This window comes from Triticum dicoccoides, chromosome 2B (assembly GCF_002162155.2).
Source record: "Triticum dicoccoides isolate Atlit2015 ecotype Zavitan chromosome 2B, WEW_v2.0, whole genome shotgun sequence".
In the NCBI taxonomy this organism is placed as follows: domain Eukaryota; kingdom Viridiplantae; phylum Streptophyta; class Magnoliopsida; order Poales; family Poaceae; genus Triticum; species Triticum dicoccoides.
Genome location: NC_041383.1, coordinates 78,789,010 through 78,811,170, shown reverse-complemented (window position 1 = coordinate 78,811,170; position 22,161 = coordinate 78,789,010). Strand labels below are relative to the sequence as shown.

Sequence of the window (22,161 nt, the reverse complement as noted above, 5' to 3'; positions counted from 1 at the left end):
CCGCCCGGCCGCGAAACCTAGCGGCCACGCGAGGCGCCTCCGCCGATCCCTTCCCTCCCCCGCGCCGGCGAGGCCGCCGCCCCCACAGGTACGTTCCTTCCGCTCCACTCCGCTCCGTTCCCCCGATTGGTACTACTTGTATTTAGCGCGCGGGGGCGGGGTGCTGTCTGTTCCGGATTCGACCATGGGGTGCTTACGGCGGCTGCTGCGCAGGGGCCTGCGCGCCATGCTCCCGTCCAAGAGGCCGTCCGACGCCGCGGCGGGGGACGAAAACGGCCGCGGAGGGGACGCCAAGAGGCCCCGGCTCGGGGAGACGGAGGGCGGGGGCAGTAACGGCGCCGTGCCGCAGGAGATCGACGAGGACCTCCACAGCAGGCAGCTCGCCGTGTACGGGAGGGAGACCATGCGCCGCCTCTTCGCCTCCGACGTCCTCGTCTCCGGGCTCAACGGGCTCGGCGCCGAAATTGGTTCGTCTGCTAATCCCTTCTCCTCCTGCCATTTTTATTTTGCTGCAATGACTTACCGTAGATACACTGAATTGTCCTGCAAATTTCTGCACCAGTGTCCATTCCGTGTAGAGATTGACTGGTCTATGCTATGGGTTGTGTTTTTGTCTGCTATGTAGTGCTGATATTGCGCAAACTCTGGTTGATACTGATCTGGAGTCGCTCAACGGTTTTTAACCAATCTGTGTTGGGGGTGCAATGGTCGATTACAGCTAAACTGGGAACTTCTAGATGCTCGTTTCAGTACTAGTGGGAATGGAACCTGTGGATGGGGGATGAGTGCTTGTGCTCTTTCTGTCTATATAAATTTCATATGTTTATGCAAAAAAGGCTTACCACGTTACCGTATTGTAGATGCAGAATTGTCCTGGAAAATTCTACACCAATGTCCATTCCATGTATATGTAGATTAACTGTTCTATGCGTGTGTTTTTGTCTGTTGTATAGAGGTGGCGTTGCCCCAACTCTGGTAGAGATACTGATCTGAAATTGCTGAAAGTTTTTAACCCGCCATGTTGGGCATATACATGTAATGGTCCATAACAGCTAAACTGGGCATTGCTGGATGCTCCTTTGATTTATTGATCAGCGATGCGAATGAAACCTGGGGATGGGGGCCGTGCTTGTGCTGTTTATGGCTACCCAATTTTTTTTAATGTTTATACTAGTTAAAAGTCATAGCAGGTTCTGCAACTAATACACCACATTTCTCGTGTATTTTGCCTGTTGTATTAAACATACATGCTGACCTTTTTTGCAGCAAAGAATCTTGCCCTTGCTGGAGTCAAGTCTGTCACTATACATGATGTAAAAAATGTGGAGATGTGGGACTTGTCTGGCAATTTCTTTTTATCTGAGGATGACATTGGGAAGAACAGGGCCGCTGCTTGTGTAGCAAAGCTGCAGGAGCTCAACAATGCTGTTCTTATCTCAGCTCTGACAGAGGAACTAACGACTGAGCACCTGTCCAAGTTCCAGGTTTGTCTCTAGGTCCTTGCTGTCAAAATCCATTGTTTTCCACTAGCAAACTTTTTGTTGCTGACCACTGACCTTATTTGTAGCCTGCTGCATACACTTTGCTTTGATATGACTGTCTAACTTGCAGCTTATTTTCATGGCAGGCTGTTGTTTTCACTGATATAGGTTTAGATAAGGCTTATGAATTTGATGATTACTGCCACAATCACCAGCCTCCTATTTCCTTTATCAAATCTGAAGTCTGTGGCCTTTTTGGTAGTATCTTTTGTGACTTTGGACCAAAGTTTACTGTTCTTGATGTTGATGGTGAAGATCCACATACTGGTATAATTGCATCCATCAGCAATGATAATCCTGCCCTGATATCCTGTGTTGATGATGAACGGCTTGAGTTCCAAGATGGTGATCTTGTTGTTTTCTCTGAGGTCCATGGTATGACAGAACTGAATGATGGAAAACCAAGGAAGGTTAAAAATGCAAGGCCGTTTTCATTTAGCATCGAGGAGGACACAAGTAACTTCGGCATTTATGTAAAAGGTGGAATTGTCACACAGGTGAAGGAACCAAAGGTGCTATGCTTCAAGGCACTAAGAGATGCCATGACAGATCCTGGAGAATTTCTTCTGAGTGACTTCTCAAAGTTTGAGCGCCCCCCTGTGCTTCACCTGGCATTTCAAGCACTGGACAAATTTAAGAAAGACCATGGACGCTGCCCTGCTGCTGGTTGTGAGGAGGACGCTCAAAGTTTTCTGAAGATTGCTGCTGCTATTAATGAATCTTCAGCTGATCGGAAGCTGGACACTATTGATGAGAAACTATTCCGACAGTTTGCAAGTGGTTCTAAAGCTGTTTTGAACCCTATGGCTGCGATGTTTGGTGGTATTGTTGGTCAAGAAGTTGTGAAGGCTTGTTCAGGGAAGTTCCATCCTCTCAACCAGGTTTGTGCTCTGATCCACCCGTCTTCTTTGTTCTTATGGTCACACATTATCCTTTTCTGATTAAGCTCCAACTTATGCAGTTCTTCTACTTTGATTCTGTTGAATCCCTGCCAACATATCCGTTGGAACCCCAAGACTTGAAGCCATCAAACAACCGCTATGATGCTCAGGTCTCTGTATTTGGTTCCAAGCTTCAGAAGAAAATGGAGGAGGCTAATACTTTTGTTGTAGGGTCTGGTGCTCTTGGATGTGAATTCCTGAAAAACCTTGCGTTAATGGGAGTGTCTTGTAGCAGCAAGGGAAAGTTAACCATAACAGATGATGATATCATTGAGAAAAGTAACTTAAGCCGTCAATTCTTGTTCCGTGACTGGAATATTGGACAGGCAAAGTCTACTGTGGCTGCTACAGCTGCTAGTGCTATCAACCCCAGCCTTCACATTGATGCTCTCCAGAACCGTGCCTGTCCAGATACCGAGAATGTCTTCCATGACACATTCTGGGAGGGCCTAGATGTTGTCATCAATGCACTTGATAATGTCAATGCCAGGATGTATATGGACATGAGGTGCCTGTACTTCCAGAAGCCACTACTTGAGTCAGGTACATTGGGTGCAAAGTGCAATACTCAGATGGTGATTCCTCACCTTACTGAAAATTATGGGGCTTCAAGAGATCCTCCTGAGAAGCAGGCGCCTATGTGCACAGTCCATTCTTTTCCACACAACATTGATCACTGCTTGACATGGGCTCGTTCAGAGTTTGAGGGTTTGCTCGAGAAAACGCCAAATGAAGTGAACTCTTTTCTGTCTAACCCTGCTCAATATGCTGCTGCAATGAGGAAGGCAGGTGATGCTCAAGCAAGAGAATTGCTTGAACGTGTCTCTGAGTGTCTTAACAAGGACCGGTGCAGTACATTTGATGATTGCATAAGCTGGGCCCGACTGAAGTACGTTCTCTTTTCTGCCTTTCTTTGTTGCATTCGCCTTTGCATGAATATTGTTACATTTTTGCTTGGTTCCCAACTGGATTTTTAGCTGCTGACTTGGTTGTCTAGATAATTCATAACGAAAACATCACATTCTCCTTTCCATGAATTTTGTTACATTTTTGCTAGGTTCTCAACTAGATTTTAAGCTGCTGACTTAGTTGTCTAGATATCCACCAGGCATGGGTGATCAGATTAAGCTGTTGTCACTTTTATATTAACATTCTATTGTGTGACCTGTATAGACTAGTACTGTTGAGAACTTGAGATTAAATCACCTTGCTATGCACGAGGCATTGGCACTAAATATCGTACTTCTATAATTTCTCTTTTTCCTTGGAGGTGTAGCTCATTTTGTGCTTCAGATTTTGGCTCAAGTTAAAGACCTTCTCTTTTCTTTTTTGCCAGATTTGAGGATTATTTCTCAAACCGCGTGAAGCAGCTCACATTCACTTTTCCTGAAGATGCTGCCACTAGTATGGGTGCTCCTTTCTGGTCTGCCCCCAAGCGCTTCCCTCGTGCACTGCAGTTTTCAGCCGCTGATCAGTCCCACCTTAACTTCATTATGTCTGCTTCGATATTGAGAGCGGAGTCATTTGGGGTTGCTATACCTGAATGGGCAAAGGATACTAGTAAGCTGGCTGATGTAGTAAAGAAGATTGCAGTTCCTACATTCGAGCCAAAGCAAGGGGTTAATATTGTGACAGATGAGAAGGCATCCAATCTTTCCAGCACCTCAGTTGATGATGTCGCTGTTATTGAAGACCTTCTGGCTAAGTTGCAAGAATATGCCAAGGGGCTACCTCCAGGATTCCAAATGAAACCTATCCAATTTGAGAAGGTAATTATTCCAAATATTACATCAGCAATTCCTAGGCTTAAAAATGTTCTTCACAAAGGCTCACAAGTTCTTATATCCACATTACAACCCTTCTGTACTCTTCAGCATGTAACAATGCCTTGAGTTTGCTTATACAGGATGATGACAGCAACTTCCACATGGATTTAATATCCGGATTAGCAAACATGCGCGCAAGGAACTACAGCATCCCAGAGGTCGACAAGCTGAAGGCCAAGTTCATCGCAGGCAGTATCATCCCAGCCATCGCAACCTCGACCGCCATGGCCACGGGACTGGTGTGCCTCGAGCTGTACAAGGTCATCGCCGGCGAGCACCCCGTCGAGGACTACCGCAACACATTCGCAAACCTCGCCCTGCCCCTCTTCTCGATGGCTGAGCCGGTCCCGCCCAAGGTCATGAAGCACAAGGAGACGAGCTGGACCGTGTGGGACCGGTGGTCCGTCCAGGGCAACCTCACCCTTGCCGAGCTCCTGCAGTGGTTCGCCGACAAGGGCCTCACCGCCTACAGCATCTCGTGCGGCACCTCCCTGCTGTACAACAACATGTTTGTGAGGCACAAGGACCGGCTGGCCAAGAAGGTGGTCGACATCGCCAGGGAGGTGGCCAAGGTGGACGTCCCCGAGTACCGGAGGCACCTGGACATCGGCGTGGCCTGCGAGGACGAGGACGAGAACGACGTCGATATCCCCCTCGTGTCGGTCTACTTCCGCTAGTCGGTCGTCGAGATAAGAAGCCCTGCCGCATCTCCAAAACCCTGTTGGCTTGTGAAAGCCACTGATGTAGTTTAGCCGCTGCTCTCTTCGCGCTGATAGCTCTATCATGGTCACCTAAGATGCTCTCTCTGTGTGGTATACTGGTCCTGCAGATATTTGCTCGTTGGTCGCAGTCAAATAGTTGGAGTTGGAGTTGGAGGAATGAACAACAGACACATCGGTTATGGTTGATTGACAGGTTACCAACATTTGGTAGTACCACCTTTTACCTTTATATGTGCGCATTGTCATCTTTCATCTCCAGTGCTCTCACTCGGTCTTCTTGCTGAACCTGTGCCCTATATATTTTCAGATGCACTTTTAGATATCTAAAAGCCAGATTTTTGGTCTGGCTTAGAAAGCTGAGGTCCTGGCATCTCGAGCGCAGTTTAGGTGCTAATATTAGCAATTTTTAGGCAGTCTGGGATACAACGCTGGCAGACGTGTAGCGCCTATCTGTGAGACGTTGCACAGTGTAGTGTGGCGCCTTTGTATCGGGCACAAAAAGGTCAGCTGCGTGAAAATAGTTTCACAGGCAGTTCATTTTGTGATTTGATTTCGTCCACAGGTCAAATTTATCAAATTTGCCCTAATAATGCATGAGTCATGACTGCATCACGTCACCTGATACTATATTTTTGTTACTCTCTTTCGTAGCTCAAAGATCGTGTCGACACCGAAACGAGGCAAGATCGAGTATTTTATCCTGCGTTGTCAGACGCTGTAGTAGTACTACTTAAGTTAATCCACTCGTTAACGGTCGACGGCGAGCTGGAATGGGTCACGGATAACCGCCACTTGATTGTAAAGTAATTCGGGGGGCAGTTGATGAGGAGAGCCAAGGAGGATCACGTCCAAATCGGTGATCAATGCGGGCATGTGAGTCTTGGTATTCTAATTTATTTGCGATTGAAGAAGAATACTGTTGCTATAGCTAGTCACGGTCAACTGCTCTGCTTCTGGGGTAGCACCTCCCATCCATGTAAACCAAATTATTATTACGAGGTACTCCCTGTGTTCCAAAATTCTTGTCTTAGATTCGTCTAAATACGGATGTATCAAGTCATTGTTTTAGTATTAGATACATTCATATCTAGACAAATTTAAGACAAGAATTTTGGGACGGAGAGAATACTAGCATAGGTTGTGCCAAGTAAACAAACCGTCGTGCTTGGTCTCCCGGTCCATGTCCGCACGCACGCACGAGTTGAATTTCCACGTTATTTTCAAGGGGGTGGCTAGCTCTCCACGTTATTTTCAATATAAGCATTAGTATGTACGGACTGAAATTAGCGAACAAACACACTAAAACATGTCTACATTTATCTGAATTGCCAAACGTCCAAAAGAACTCTAGATAATTCATAGTCCACCGCCACTACTTCAGAATTTATCTGAATTTGTTCATTTATCTGAATTAGCTAAAAAAAACACTAAAACACACTAAAACATGCAGCAGGGGCGTCGGCGCAAGCTTTGGCTCAAGACTTTTAAACACTTCGCGAACCATGACCCCGCGATTTGCAAATCTTCTTCCTTTTCGCTCTTTTTTGGCCTGCTTTACATGATTCCCTTTTAATTTCCTTTGCTTCAGCCGGAAGAGAAAAGGAGACTATAAAGAAAATAAACATGAAAGGAAAGCATTTAAAACAGGCCAAAAAAACACAGGAGGAACAACAACAAGATACGAAATGAACAGCCTTTTTTGCCAAGCTTTAATGATATACCTTAAGAAAATAAACAGGAAAGGAAAGCATTCATTTATATTTATAGGAAAATGAGTGACGTTTGTCGCCGCGCTGGCCGGTCTCTTTCGCCCACCTTTCTCCCCCCTTGGCCTTGGCCGCGTCCAACCTCTTTCCTCCACCGCTCACGCGCTTCCCAGATCCCCCCACCCCCTCCCTCGCCACCAAACCACCAATACACCGAGCAGCTTCACATTCTTCTCTCTCTCCTCCCATTCGGTCCTCCCCGCGACTCGCTCCAGCCACATGCCACTGCCCCGTGCTCGCCTCGCCGCTGCCATTCCTCCCCACGAGCTGCCGTGCTGATGATGGACGACCCGCCGCCCTCGCTCCACCGGCTTCTCCTGCCGCCGCTGCTTCTAGTGCTGCTGGTGCTGGTATCCGTCTCCTGCCCGCTCGCCCACGGCAGCCCAGGTCCGCCGTCTTCTCCATGGATTTTCGCTTTGCTTGCTTGCTTGTTTCTTTCTTGGACTACTTCCGGTGATCCAGGTGAGCTGATTCTAGGCGCTCTTGGTTTGCGCAGCGACTGGAGGAGGACTCGGTGCCGAGGAATGGACCGCGAGGACGGATGCCGCTTCCGTTCAACTCAGGTGAGCTTGCGAATCCGCGGCGCCCTTGGTGATTTTGTTACTTCTGTTACTCTATTAGTCATGCAATTCGAGAGAGCTTGGGTTCGAATTTTATTTTCTTGATTTTTATCGGGGTGTCTGCAACTGTATAACTGTAAATTGGCTTGCTCCTGGGTGTTGTTGGTTGGTGATTCGGCAATGATTTGAAGCGGTCTGGCTTATCAGCCGGTGGTTAGGTGGAGCCGGGTTGTTATAGTCTTGGTACAGGAGGGGGAAAGGTGGCACAAATCTGAGGGGTGGCCATGTTTCTGCCTGATTGCTCCAATCATTTTCTTCTTCTGGTATCTACCAATCATGCCAGCATCTGAAACGGGATTACCAAATCTGAATTGGCACTGTTTTTTTATATAATGATCACCATACAGCTCGAGATGAACATATGGTTAGCTCTTAGCTGAATAGCCTGTTCATACATCTGGAAGTGTCAATATGAGTAAAATTTATTTATGACGATCAAAGTGTTTCTTACTCAAGTGTAAGGTGTGCTCACAGTTGAAGAGACGAGCCACCAAATATGCAGGCACTGATATTTTCTTTGTTCTGCTTCATGTGCTGTTGACCCATCAGAAATTCGCATCCGAGAAGACTGCTGCAGGTAGGCGGTGGAAACCACCTTCCACCACAGTTCCTGCAGCCGAGGCACAGGCACCACAGAAGAACACACTCGCCCGCTCCATCGCCCGCGCCGTTCACCGCTCCATCACCATCGCCTTCAGCATTTCGCCCATCGCTAGCCCCTCCACAATTGGCCTGGCCTCTGCCTTCCACCCCACAGCCAAGCCATGATCCTCAAGTTGGTGCCCCAGTCAACCCTTTGCATAAGCATTCCTGGAGAGCCTACGGTTTGGTCTCGGCAGGTGGCGCTGCTTTCCTTGTCATGGCAGCGGTGTTTGCTGTGTACTGCCGGGCGAAGAAAGTGGGTACTGTGAGGCCTTGGGTGACAGGGTTAAGCGGGCAACTGCAGCGAGCATTTGTGACAGGTAACCATCTTTCTATTTGTGCTTATTTGTAATTGTGTACAATATTTAGAGTACTTCGGTTGTACCTTAACACATGACCAATCATGTTTTCCAGGTGTGCCTTCACTGAAACGGTCAGAGCTGGAAGCAGCCTGTGAGGATTTCAGCAATATAATTGGTTCTACGGCTAACTGCATGCTGTATAAGGGAACATTGTCAAGCGGAGTTGAAATAGCGGTTGTGTCAAGTTTAATATCATCCAGGAATGATTGGTCAAAAGAATGTGAATCCCAGTACAGGAAAAAGGTAAACTGCCACTGACCTCCTTATGCACACATATATTCTGCCTAATACACATTGACTGAAACGGCTATGGTCTCAGATCTCGAGTTTATCCAAAGTGGGCCACAAGAACTTCATCAATCTGCTTGGCTACTGTGAAGAAGAAAATCCTTTCACCAGAGCTATGGTGTTTGAATATGCTCCGAATGGGACCCTTTTCGAGCATCTCCATGGTAAGTGTGTACATAATATAATATATCCTTCTAATTTTCTCTCTGTCAACAGAATGATTCAGACACTCCAACAATTTCAGTATTTGATAATGCTTTTGATTGTGTTGCAGTTAGAGAAGCTGAGAACTTGGACTGGATGGCCCGACTTAGAATATCGATGGGGATAGCATACTGCCTCGAGCAAATGCACAAGCTGAATCCACCCGTCGTGCCGCGGAGCTTCGACTCAACAACCATCCACCTCACCGATGATTTTGCCGCAAAGGTTTCAGATCTTGATTTCTGGAATGGCACCAAGGGATCTGATTCCGTCGCCGACGACTGCATCATGTTAGACACGGAGAGCATTGTGCATCAGTACGGCATTATACTGCTGGAGATATTAACCGGGAGAGCGCCCTTCCCTGAGCAAGACCTGCCACTCGATCAGTGGGCGTCCATCTATTTTGAAGGCAAGATGCCTCTTGCAGAGCTGATCGACTCGAGCCTGGGCTCCTTCCCTGAGGAAACCGCGCGCGCGTTGTGCGACGTCGCGCGGTCCTGCGTCGACCCGGACCCGAGCAAGAGACCGCGGATGGCGCAGGTGGCGGCGCAGATGAAGGAGATCACGGCGGTGGGGCCCGAGGGCGCGACCCCGAAGGTGTCGCCGCTGTGGTGGGCCGAGCTTGAGATCATGTCTGCTGAGGCTACCTGAATGGTGAATCCCTTGGTCAGTCCAGTCCATTTCCCCCTGTTGTGATGATGGATTCTTTGGTTTGCTTTGTTGCTCCTTGTACTGAAAAGTTGGTTGTGGCTTTGGGCTTGAACGTGTAGTAGTGGGTTAGTGGCATTGTAATGAGGTGTCCTGCCGGCAAATTTAGTGGAAGTAAACGGGGAGATGTGTGGTTTACGCCATGTTTGTCTATGATTTGATCAATTCTTGGGCAAACATCTACTCTCTCCGTTTTAAAATAGATGACTCAACTCATCTATTTTTCGATAACCTGGCGATGTTCCAGTGGACATGCTCTGGCGGTCTCCGTCCACCTTGCTCACCTAACCAGCGTCCCTTACAAGACGTCGAAGTGGAAGCTGGGAGTGCATCACCCGTGCAAAGGGAGAAGCACCGAGTTTAAGTCCGAACAAAAACGGACGCGGATTTTTGAGACATGGTGCCACACGAGGATGAAATCTCGGCAGTCCATGCATGTTGTGGGATTAGCACTTAATATAGTGATTAAATGAATACCTGAACGCCACAAGTAGGTTAATTCGGCAAATACGTGTATATTAGTTGGTGGCTGGGCATCTTAATGAATTGGATAGTATGACCAAACCTTTATTCATTAACTTCTCTATGTTGCTGGGCTGGGAGAGGCAGTATCTTGATGAGACCATTTAAGATGGCTGGTGTGAAATGTCGGTGAGGTGGAGTTTAATTCACCAACACCATGCATTTGCACCATTTAATCGGTGGAGTTTCGCCAGATAATGTTCTGTTCTCTGTTATCCCAACCAGGGCAGGCTAGTGAAGCAGTAAATAACAATAGTTTAAGTGCAAGTGTGGTGTCTAAGCTGCTTAGATCACCGAAGTGAATACTAACGAGACACTATGTGTGTTGTATTAGAAGTAACCTTGTGTGAGATATCGCAAAGTCCTGTCTTGAAAACATCCCCTTGCGTCCCTCTTCATGAGGTGGCGACTCGGAAAACCTACCGTGCCACCGGTCCCCTCGCCAGGAAGTTTTATCTTTTCATAATTACTAAAAAAATCCGATAAAAATTTCTTCAGGAAGCTTTTTATATGAGTAAAACATGGCATTGGAAAATGTTTAATTAATTCACAGTGCTGAAATTAATTAATATATTACCTAATGCGAAACTAGCAGGCAGCATTATAATAAACATATTGTGAGGAACAGTAATCTAAATAGTACTGAACTGTTTTTAGTAACTTTAAGATGATAAGTTCAGTTGGGAAATAACTGATATTTTTGTTCGGTAATCTTCTTAGTACAAATACCAAAACATTTATTATAATAAACAAATTATACTGCATGGTACATGGACAAACTATTCCGCACAACAGTACAATTTCAGGTTTAGTAATCTTCATAAACTCATAAACAAGTAAAGTGACAAAGTGGTAATGTGAAATTTTTGCTGGCCATTGAGTACAAATTCTGGAGCTACAACGACTCGATGCCGAAAGTCAAGGATGTGTAAGGGTTGGCAGCTCACTGGTTTAATGCGTGAGAGCCCATTCCTCAGTTCAATGCCCTCCCCTGCCTTGCATGCCATTTACTGCGCTTGTCAGGTGCAATCATGGGAGAACATGCGGTGTGGATGCGCGTGGTCGCATGTTCACTCACGATTATACAAAAACACTCTAATAAAATTTAAATTTGCACTGTGGAACCCTCCCTTTTGGGGAAGGACCCTTTAAAAATTAGCGTATGCTGCTCATTGTGGCGCCCACACGGTATTCTTTAGTAAAAGGCGAAAGAATAGTTCGCTTTGTGGTCACCACGCAGCTGCGTGCCTTCCACCGCTGGCCCTGGCTGCCCTCTTATACCTCTCGCTCGCCACCGATTCACCCACGGCAAGCGATGTGGGACTAAACTAGCGACTCCGCTGGCAGCTCCATTCGATCGATCTCCCACGCTGCGGCCTCCACAGCAAAACAGGCCCGACGCCGCCACCAACTCACTCACTAGGACTGGGCCTGGGCACGACTGAACCGGAAAACTGACTGGGCTTGGACCAGCGTTGTTTACTTGTTTATTAGGCCTCGGTATAAGAAAATCGAATTGATAAAATGAAAAGATCGGCATCTAAAAAAAGGGTAAAACAATTTTTTTGAAATAAGGTAAAAAAGAAATCAAAAAACACATTCTGAAATTCCATAGATAAGTGCGTAGCTGCAAACGTGGCCCAAGTGGGAGTAAGCCGTTTTTTCCAACAAAACTTTTTCCCCAAATGCGGACCAAAAAATAGTATCACCTCGGATAGAAGAAAAATTCTCAAAATAATAATATGGGTGAACAGATAAAAAATCGGAAAAATGCACTTAGCTTTACTATTACTATAATAATAATAATAATAATAATAATAATAATAATAATAATAATAATAATAATGATGATGATGATGATGATGATGATGATGATGATGATGATGATGATATAATAATAATTAATAAGTAACAAGTGTGTATATGTATAGGTATAAGTATAGGTATATACTCCCCCCTAAAGAAATATAAGAGCTTTTAGATCATTAAAGTAGTGATCTAAACGCTCTTATATTAGCTTACGAAGGGGGTATTTATTGATCAAATTTGTCTACATATATGGGATCAACCATCTTATTTCAGTATAGGCCCACACATTATCCTTAATATAGGAATAAAAAGACTCTGAAGTAGGAAACTCTTTTCTCGTCTAGCATAACTGAATACTGCAAATCAAGTCAAAAGTGCTTATATGCTTAACATTTTTTGTAAGGGTTTTATCTATCATTTTTCAGGTCACACTATCACAATTATGAAGTCAGCATCAGCTTTCATTGTTGTACTAGCTTTGTTTTTCCTTACCACGCTCCAAGCACTGGTTATTGGGCTTATGACTATGGCAGTGGAAACTATGTGGTGGCCATCAAGTACGAGCAAAACATCAGTGAACTGTCTACCACACTACTTGAGGCGGCCTCCTCGTCCCCTTTCATATACAGGGAGATTGTTGGTTCCAGCTAGGAGAACAAAACATACGCCTAAGCGACTTGTAGTGTTGATACAGAAGCATATGATTGCAGTAGATGTCTAACTCAAAATATCATAATCAATCTTGTACATTTATAAACATATTGGGGGAGGGGGCATTGGCCCCCTTGGCCCCAATGAGCCTTGACAATTGACATAGTGTCCGAACTACATGTTGCCTAGTGTAACATAATGAGAGATATCATGATAAGGTATTAACATACTAATGAGTGTCCATCTTTTTAGTTTGAAAGTTTTGTACGTATAATATGTTTTTCTATTCATCTTCAGGTGGAAAAATTCATAATGCTCGACAATCTGCACTACACATGCAGCCATGTGATGGAGATCAAACAAGTAAGCATGCATTTGGATCTCAAGCAAGCCTAAATCTAGCCTCGCCCAGAGCTGGATAAATATTTGGTGCAGTAGAAAAAGGTAGCTTTGCCTAGCAAACTGGCCTGCATGGGCTAGAAAATCCACGCCTGTACAGGAGAGCCGATTTGGCTCGTCTCCATCGGCAAGAATTGAGCACAAGCCTATTAAGCAAGTAACTGGCGTTGTGATCATGGTTTAGTGGAGGCTAGGCAAATAAACCAAACAAGTAGCCTTGCTCGTATGAGCTATGCCTCGGGTGAGCAAGAATCCTATTGTCTGGCTGGGCATGTTTAGTTAGAGAACAAAACACACCCTAAGTTCTTTACCCTTGCATCAATGCCAAAATATAATCTAAGATTTCTCTTTAGTGCTCTCCAAATTTACATGAATATTTGGCTTGTACAAAACATAAAGCTTCCGACCTGAAAGGGCTAGTTATCGACTAGAGGGGGGGGGCGTGAATAGGCAATTTTTATGAAAGTCTTCAAAACATGGGAGTTTCGAAGACAAACAATAGAAACAACACTATTCGAATGTAGCGGAAGGTAGACTACACTAGACAAGCCATAGTCAAGTATTGAATGAAGTGAAAGCACGAAGACTAATAGCAACTAGGTAGTAAAGATCAGAATGGAAGATAGTATGAAGCCAATCAGAATAGGTAGTCACACAGTTAAGTCAAACAGATAATGCAAGCATGCAATGACTTCACAAAGACAAACTGTTAAGTAGAGAGAAGTAAGAGATAGAACCAGTGGCTTCAAAAGAACAGGGATTTGTTCGACTAGTTCCAGTTGCCGTGACAACTGTACGTATGGTTAGGGAGGCTGAGATTCAACTCAGAAGACCGTGTCTTCACCTTATTCCCCTTGAGCTAAGGACACCTAGTCCCCGCCCAATCACTCTGGTAAGTCTTCAAGGTAGACTTCCGAACCTTCACAGACTTCGTTCACTGGCAATCCACAATGACTCTTGGATGCTCAGAACGCGACGCCTAACCGGCTGGAGGATTCACAGTCCTCAAGTGTAACAAGTCTTCAGATCACGCGGACAGAAAGACTTCAGTGATGCCAAACACTCTTTGGGCTCTGGGTGGTTTGGGCTTTGTCCACGCAAGGATTCTCTCTCGAAAGCTTCGGCGGTGGGTTGCTCTCAAACGACAAATACCGTGTACTAACTCTGAGCAGCCACCAATTTATGGTGTAAGGGGTGGGCTATTTTCTTCTGTGGCTTCTCGCGCTTCTTGGAGATGCGAGAGAGATCTTCAGAGGTGTTACTAGGAGCAGGAGGGGCAGTTGCCAATGGCTTCACTCGAGAAGCTTTTGGAGCAGCAGTTGGTTTTGAAGCCTTAGCTTTCTTTTGCTTCTGCGTCTTAGGAGGAGGAGCTGGAGCATCATCAGTGTCAGCATCATCATCAGAATGATCCACTTTTGCACCTTGGACAGCAATGTGTGTGATGAGGCTTGCAAGGTTGTAGAAGGGGCCGATCCTCTTCTCATTGGCTTCACGGGTGCCATCTTCCCGAGGTGAAGAAGGACCAGGGTTGAAGTCAAGTCCTAATGCCTTCTTGTTCTTCCCAGCAGAGTCTTTGGCGAACTGGTAGTTGCGCTTGAACAGATGGTCTTCACGGCACCACAGCAGAGAAGAAGGGTCAGCGTTCTTTGGCTGCGGTCCACGAACCATGCACGGATAGAATTCTCATTGAATTGCTTCAGAACGGGACTGGGGTTGAAGATTTTTGTATACAATATCTCCCCAGGGTCCCTTGATGGCATTCTTCTCTGCATACTCCTCTGTGATGAAATGGAACTTGAACCATTCCTCTGCCCAATATCTTCGAATCCACTGGATTAGATTCTTGCGTCATGTATAGGTTTCCTCAGGGTCTGTTTTGTACAGCTCGTGCAAATCTGGAGGCAAATCCTTGGAAGTGTTCCCACGGCGATGTCTGCCACCCTTTCTTGCTGACTTCTCAGTGGCCATGAAACTTAATCTGAAAGGCTTCAGTACTTGCAAGGGCTTCAGACGGCTGGTCAGAGAAGAACTGGCTTCAGGAGAATTGATGTGACTCTGTAAGAATTCTGCAAACGAATGCAGACTATGAGAACCAAGGGATTCTCCCACGGACATGTACCTGTGACAGCATTACAGGTGCGAGGGAAGGGGAAGAGGTCATATGCATTCTCAGAAGATTTTGAAGATAAATCAGTTTGAAGACATTGACCTCATAACGCGAAGACATTCACTTATTTGATGTGAGTTGGTTCCAGATTTGTACGAATCCAAGAATAAGTACAAGTGAGGAATCTAACTTGTAATGAAGCATAAGTGAATAGACTAGGCAGAGTATGAGATGCAGAATGAGATAGATTCAACTTTGGAGATCTAGAAACCATTTTTGGTAAAGAAGGATGAATCTATCAGATCGAAAAGACGGTAAAAAGTGAATTTTAATTACCACACAAAGAACTGCTAGACGGAGCGAAGTTGGAGGCCGAGCAGTTCGATCTTCCGTGCCCTAACTTGGCGACGGAGGACACCTACGGCGACAGCAAAGAGGACGAGGTCCGCGGCCGGCGTGAGGACGGCGTCGGAGAAGTCGCGCCAGCTAAGCGCTTCGTCACCGGCATCGTCGAGAGCTAGCGGAGGCGCTAGGGTTTGCGAGAGGTGGCGAGGTGGAAGAAGAATTTTTTGACCGAGATGTGATGGGTATTTATAAGGAAAGAGACGGCACAATGCAATTACGCAGGTGCCCCTGGCGGTTCACATCTGAAGGGCACGTGGCAAGCATGCAACACCTTAGAAGGTGTTCCATGTTCCCACACACGCCTGGATTGTCGGGGTGGTCGTTCTGAATTCTCCGGCTTTCAGGCAAAAGGATATAGCATTAAAAACAGATATAAATGTTTGTCAGATAGACTTGAGCTGACAAGGTCTCAGTGAAGACAATCGACAGTGTTCAATAGAATGCATATGATTTGGACAGATAGAGTTAAGGTAGAAGCATAGATAGGTTAGGGTCCGATCACATTCACTTAGTTCAAAAGATTCAGTACGAAGCCATAGCTATAAGTGAATGTTGTAGAGGACAGAACACAAATATGTATATAACTAGTATAAGGCCAAATCAACTGAATGAAGATAAACTTGAATATAAGCCATGGATGAAGATAAATCAAATATGAAGACTTTGCAAACATGACGCCAAGAGAAACACTTCAAACAAAAGTTTGGTGGTGGCGTTACCCACCGTATAGGAAGTATTAGACCCAGACACGGCGCACAATTATCGTGGCGCTTTGAAGTCAAATTCCGCATTAATGTATTCACACTTAGAGTGTATGTCTTCATTGATTGAAGATATACATTACTTCGCGTGTTGCACATCTAAGTCATCAAAATGCATAAGTGTTAGGATGTGTGCCTAATCACAGGACATTTGAGGATTCCAAGATATTTAGCTCACACCGCAACTTGCAAAACCTTTTCTCATCCAAGGGCTTTGTGAAGATATCAGCCAACTGCTCTTCTGTCTTGACGTGAATGGTATCAATATCTTCCTTCATAACATGATCTCTGAGAAAGTGATGACGAATTTCAATGTGCTTTGTCTTTGAGTGCTGAACTGGGTTGTTGGCAATCTTGATGGCACTCTCATTGTCGCAGTAGAGAGGCACATTCTTCAGATGGATACCATAGTCCTTGAGAGTTTGCTTCATCTAGAGAAGCTGAGCACAGCAAGATCCAGCAGCAATGTATTCGGATTCAGTAGTGGAGAGAGATACATAGTTCTGCTTCTTTGAAGACCAACAAACAAGAGATCGACCCAGAAAGTGACACATGCCTGATGTGGACTTGCGATCAACCTTGTCACCAGCATAATCAGCATCTGAGAATCCAACTAGATCAAACTCTGAGCCCTTTGGATACCATAATCCTAATGTTGTGGTGTAAGCCAAATATCGAAGAATTCGCTTCACAGCTAAGTGATGTGATTCCTTTGGTGCCGCTTGGAATCGGGCACACATGCAAACACTAAGCATTATATCTGGCCTAGATGCACATAAATAAAGCAAAGAACCAATCATGGAGCGGTATACCTTTTGATCTAACTCTTTACCATTGTCATCGGGACCCAGATGACTTTTGGTTGGCATTGGCGTCGTGTATCCTTTGCAGTCTTGCATTCCAAACTTCTTCAGGCAATCTTTGAGATATTTTTCTTGAGATATGAAGATGCCATTGCGTTGCTGACGGATTTGGAGACCCAGAAAGAACTTCAGCTCGCCCATCATGGACATCTGATATTGCTCTTTCATCATGTGACCAAACTCATCACTGTATTTCTTGTTGGTGCGGCCGAAGATTATGTCATCCACGTAGATTTGGCACACAAACAGTTCACCATCATATGTCTTCGTGAAGAGTGTAGGATCTAGTGAACCAGGTTTGAAGCCTTTGCTCTTTAGGAAGTCTTTGAGCGTATCATACCAAGCACGAGGGGCTTGTTTGAGGCCATACAGTGCCTTGTTGAGCTTGTATACCATATCAGGATGTTTTGGATCTTCAAAGCCAAGAGGTTGTGCGACATATACTTCTTCTTCTATATTTCCATTGAGAAAAGCACTCTTCACATCCATTTGATACAGAAGGATGTTGTGATGATTTGCATAGGCTAGCAGTATGCGAATGGCTTCAAGCCTTGCCACCGGAGCAAATGTTTCATCGAAGTCAATTCCTTCCGCTTGAGTGTAACCTTGTGCAACGAGACGAGACTTGTTTCTGACCACTTGACCATGCTCATCTTGCTTGTTGCGATATATCCATTTGGTGCTAATGATATCGTGCTTCCGAGGATCAGGACGCTTGACCAATTCCCACACATTATTCAGCTCGAACTGTTGAAGCTCTTCTTGCATAGCTTGAATCCATTCAGGTTCCATGAAGGCTTCATCGACTTTCTTGGATTCAGATATTGAGACAAATGCAAAATGCCCACAGAAATTAGTTAGCTGTGTTGCTCTTTGAGTTGCTTTTGAACAAGTGAGTGGACCGGGTGCATTCAAGCTGTCAATTATCTTCTCAATCTGAACTTCATTTGCAACACGAGGATGAATAGGACAAAGATTTTGCTCTTGCTGATCAATGTCATCAGTTGGGGGTTGTCTTCAGGCTGAGCATTGTCTTTAGGTTGATTAGGTGCAGAAATGATAAGCTCTTCTTCAGTCTGATTCTCAGAAGGTATGTGAAAGTGCTAGTTATTGACTAGAGGGGGGGGGGGGTGAATAGGCGACTTTTATCAAAGTCTTTAAAACATGGAAGTTTCAAAGGCAAACAATAGAAATGACCTAATTGATATGCAGCAGAAGATAAACTACAACAAGCAAGCCATAGTCAAGTATGCAATAATGTGAACGTACAAAGACTAATAGCAGCTAGGTAGTAAGGATCAGGATGGAAGATAGTATGAAGCCAATCAACGATAGTAGTCAAGCAATGAAGTCAAACAGATAAGACAAATAAGCAATGACTTCACGAAGATAGACTCAAAGTAAAGGGAGGGAAGAGATAGAACCAGTCACTTGTTGAAGACACAAGATTTGTTGGACCAGTTCCAGTTGCTGTGACAACTGTACGTCTGGTTAGGGAGGCCGAGATTTAACTCAGAAGACAGTGTCTTCACCTTATTCCCCTTGAGCTAAGGACACACAGTCCTCGCCCAATCACTCTGGTAAGTCTTCAAGGTAGACTTCCGAACCTTCACAGACTTCGTTCACCGGCGATCCACAATGACTCTTGGATGCTCAAAACGCGACGCCTAACCGGCTGGAGGATACACAGTCCTCAAGTGTAATAAGTCTTCAGGTCACACAGACAGAAAGACTTTAGTGATGCCTAACACTCTTGGGCTCTGGGTGTTTGGGCTTTGTCCTCGCAAGGATTTCTCTCTCAAAGGCTTCGAGGTGGGTTGCTCTCAAAACGACAAAAGCCGTAAACTAACTCTGAGCAGCCACCAATTTATGGTGTAGGGGGTGGGCTATTTATAGCCACAAGGCAACCCGACCTAATATGTCTGAAATGACCCTGGGTCACTAAGGAACTGACACGTGTTCCAACAGTCAGATTTCAAACACACACGACAACTTTACTTGGGCTACAAGCAAAGCTGACTCATCCAGCTCTGGATAAGATTTGCTCTCGTTGTCTTCGCTCCAAGACATAGGATTTGGGTTGAGCATCACTTCAGTCATTCTGACTTTGTTCACTTGGACCCCACTTATCAGTACGGTGGTTCCTATGACTCAACAAAGAAGAAAAGGAAACAACGAAACGACATAGTCTTCGCGCTCCATAGTCTTCACTCAATGTCTTCTCGTGTCATAGTCTTCAATGTGAATATCTTCACATACCACCATTGTCTCCAATGTCTTCATACATTTTTAGGGGTCATCTCCGGTAGGTAAACCGAATCAATGAGGGACACTACCTGCGTTATCCTGCAATTCTCACAAACGCATTAGTCCCTTAACCAACTTTGTCGTCAATACTCCAAAACCAACTAGGGGTGGCACTAGATGCACTTACAATCTCCCCCTTTTTGGTGATTGATGACAAACTGGTTAAAGTTTTCAACGGGGATAAAGTATGTGAAATTCTAAAGGATAGGGTATTGTCTTCATAAGTGGTAAAGGCTCCCCCTGAAGATGTGCATATAAGTAATTTGCTTTTGGAATGCAAATGCACATGGCAGGTTGTACTTGTGGAGATCCCCTTCAACTTATGAAGATAATTCATCATGCATGAAATGATATAACTAAGAGAATGACATGCATAATGAAAAATGGATGTCTGCAGAATGATTTAAGTGCGGAAGTTATCATCGCACAAGGAAAAGCAAATAAGTAGCAGATGACCATCTAGTTTAAGTGTTACAACTCAAAGAACAAAATGTATCAAAAGCAAGAGTTGTAAGCACTAGGCAAAATATAAATCAACCGGCCATATGAACCCGCTTGAAGACTATCAACTCATACACTTCTCCCCCTTTTGTTAGTAATGACCAAAAAGGTTTGAAGACATAGAGCATCTACTCGTTCTCATGAGTAGGAGAAGCATCAGGGTTATCGTTGTTGTTTGGCGGTGCAGACGTACTTGGTGCAGTGTCGATGCGTGTAGAAGTAGGGGGTGGTGAAGTAGCATCGTCTTCATCATCGATCACTCTGGCATTCACAGTTGCCGCGGAGGAAGAATAGTCAGAATCTTCAAGAGATGGGGTTCGACGTAGGACATCATTCCGTGGAGGAGTGGAGTCAAACTTGAATCTTTCAGTGAATCCATCGTCTTGAAGATCTTCTTTAGCACTAAGCAGCGTCAAACTCTTCCATGATCGCCGACAGGTCTCGTGAGTGACAAATGCATTCTTAGTGGCAAGATTTCGAATGCGGTTTACATCCACCAAGAGACTTTGCATCTGACGCTTGAGCCAAAAGTGATGCTTATCTTGTTTCTGATGCAGAGCCACAAGAAGTTCTCGGTCATTTAGGACCCGAGAGCGCTTCTTTGGCCTTTGAGCAATTGTGCTCTCAGTAGCTTCAGTTGGCGCACGATGAGGCAGACGAGTGTTTCCAGCCATCGGATAGATACGAGTTACTGCTTGGACTCCTTCCATGGGCTGAGTGAAGCTTTGGTGTTCAACATTTTGAAGACAAAGAGGCTTCTTGGCAGGCTCAGGGTATATGGCTTCAACTGACATATCAACCTCTGGTAGAAAGATCACATGATTGCGAGCAAAAGGCTGATAGTTGATAGCAGAATGTAGCTTGATGGGGCGCATGACCCATGGAGCATAGAATTTCAGGCCAAAAAGGTCATATCCAGATGCAGCAAGTTGCGGGAGGAAGAAATCTTGTGCATTGAAGCTGATGCCATTGAGGATGTAAAAGACCAATGTCTTCATGGCTCCTTTAAGTTTTGCAGCTGATGAATGTCCTTTGATAGGCCATAGAGTCCGCCTGATGATATGATATATGGTGTGCGGCAGATACTCAAGGTCATCAACAAAGAACTCCTTTGGGTATTCAGCGTCATGTGGCAATGGCTTCATCATGCTCAACATCTGGCTCATGTTGGGTTCTGGCTTATGGAAGATGCTCTCCAAAGCATTGCGGTGGTTTTGACAACCAGGTTCGTACAGCTCTCCGGGAGTGGATAGGCCTGTAAGCTCAATGATGTCAAGAGCTTTGGCTTCATGATGAACATTTCCGGTCATCCACTCGAGAATCCATGTTTTTGTATCCCTGTTGTAGCCGCGAATGTGGAGGGTAGCATAGAATTGAAGCAAAAGTTCTTCATTCCAATGTTCTTTGTCTGTCACAAAGCTGAGCAGACCTGCATCACGAAAGAAGTCAAGTGCTTCTTCTAAGCATGGCAGTCCAGCAATGGCTTCAGTGTCGAGGCGCATATGAGGGAATATGCGCCCTTGATCATACAGAGCACAGGAGTAATAGCTTCATTGCTGATGACTCCAGAAACAATCAGATGATATTCTTGGCTTTGAGTAAGGGTTCTTTGAGCTGTCAAAGAAGGTGTTCTGGCTTTTGAAGCCATTTGCATTGAAAGACCCGACAGATGTGGCAGTGCCTGGAAACCTTGGCAGTCTTGGCTTTGGTTTCTGGACCTGAGGCCTATGCTCAATTTGATAATCAAACTGAGGACCAGAGACATTAGGCGGAGGGACCAGAATGGGCCATCTTACTGTGATTAGCTTGCCATGGTTGTATGCTTGCTCAATTGTATAGGGCCTTGGTAGCGGAACAGGAGCAGTGGCAGCAACAGTGGCTTCAGGCTGCACAATAGAAGCTTCAGGAGCGGTTGCAGCATTGACTTCTGGCATGTTGCTTGGGGCAGGCTCCATATTAGCTTTAGCCATGACTATGTCATTGGCTTCATTTGTGTTGGTGGTGGTAGCCTCAAGATTTTCAACCTCCACTTGATGAGCTGGAGGGTCGGGCACTGGCATGTTCACATCAGGAACATCTTCTTCAGTATTGGGGGGAGTGGGGACACATACGTCTTCTTGATTGTCATCGGATGATGTAGCCGGATTGTCTTCAGCAGCTTGGGCTTCAGACACGGAGACATTCGCAGTCGGAGTGGCTTCTGGAAACACTTG

At 45.3% G+C, this 22,161-nt stretch overlaps 1 protein-coding gene, 1 non-coding gene and 1 pseudogene across 3 annotated transcripts; 2 read left to right on the top strand and 1 right to left on the bottom strand.

Annotated features, from left to right (window-relative positions):
• Positions 1–6: 6 nt before the first annotated feature.
• Positions 7–5,282, top strand: LOC119362244 (ubiquitin-activating enzyme E1 3-like). Of its 2 annotated transcripts, XM_037627444.1 has the most exons (7): positions 7–88; positions 214–467; positions 1,267–1,484; positions 1,628–2,422; positions 2,503–3,371; positions 3,819–4,251; positions 4,389–5,282. In XM_037627444.1, the coding sequence occupies exons 2-7, from the start codon at positions 227–229 to the stop codon at positions 4,983–4,985; spliced, it is 3,153 nt and encodes a 1,050-aa protein (XP_037483341.1). In that variant the 5' UTR covers positions 7–88; positions 214–226; the 3' UTR covers positions 4,986–5,282. The 2 variants fall into 2 exon arrangements, with proteins under 2 accessions (XP_037483341.1, XP_037483340.1); XM_037627443.1 differs by lacking the exon at positions 7–88 and having other exon boundaries at positions 185–467.
• A 1,615-nt stretch (positions 5,283–6,897) lies between these two features.
• LOC119362243 lies at positions 6,898–9,766 on the top strand (annotated as a pseudogene).
• Positions 9,767–11,268: 1,502 nt separating this feature from the next.
• LOC119266150 lies at positions 11,269–11,387 on the bottom strand. The gene has a single exon (XR_005131884.1). It is a non-coding gene; the product is annotated as a U5 spliceosomal RNA (small nuclear RNA).
• Positions 11,388–22,161: the final 10,774 nt, after the last annotated feature.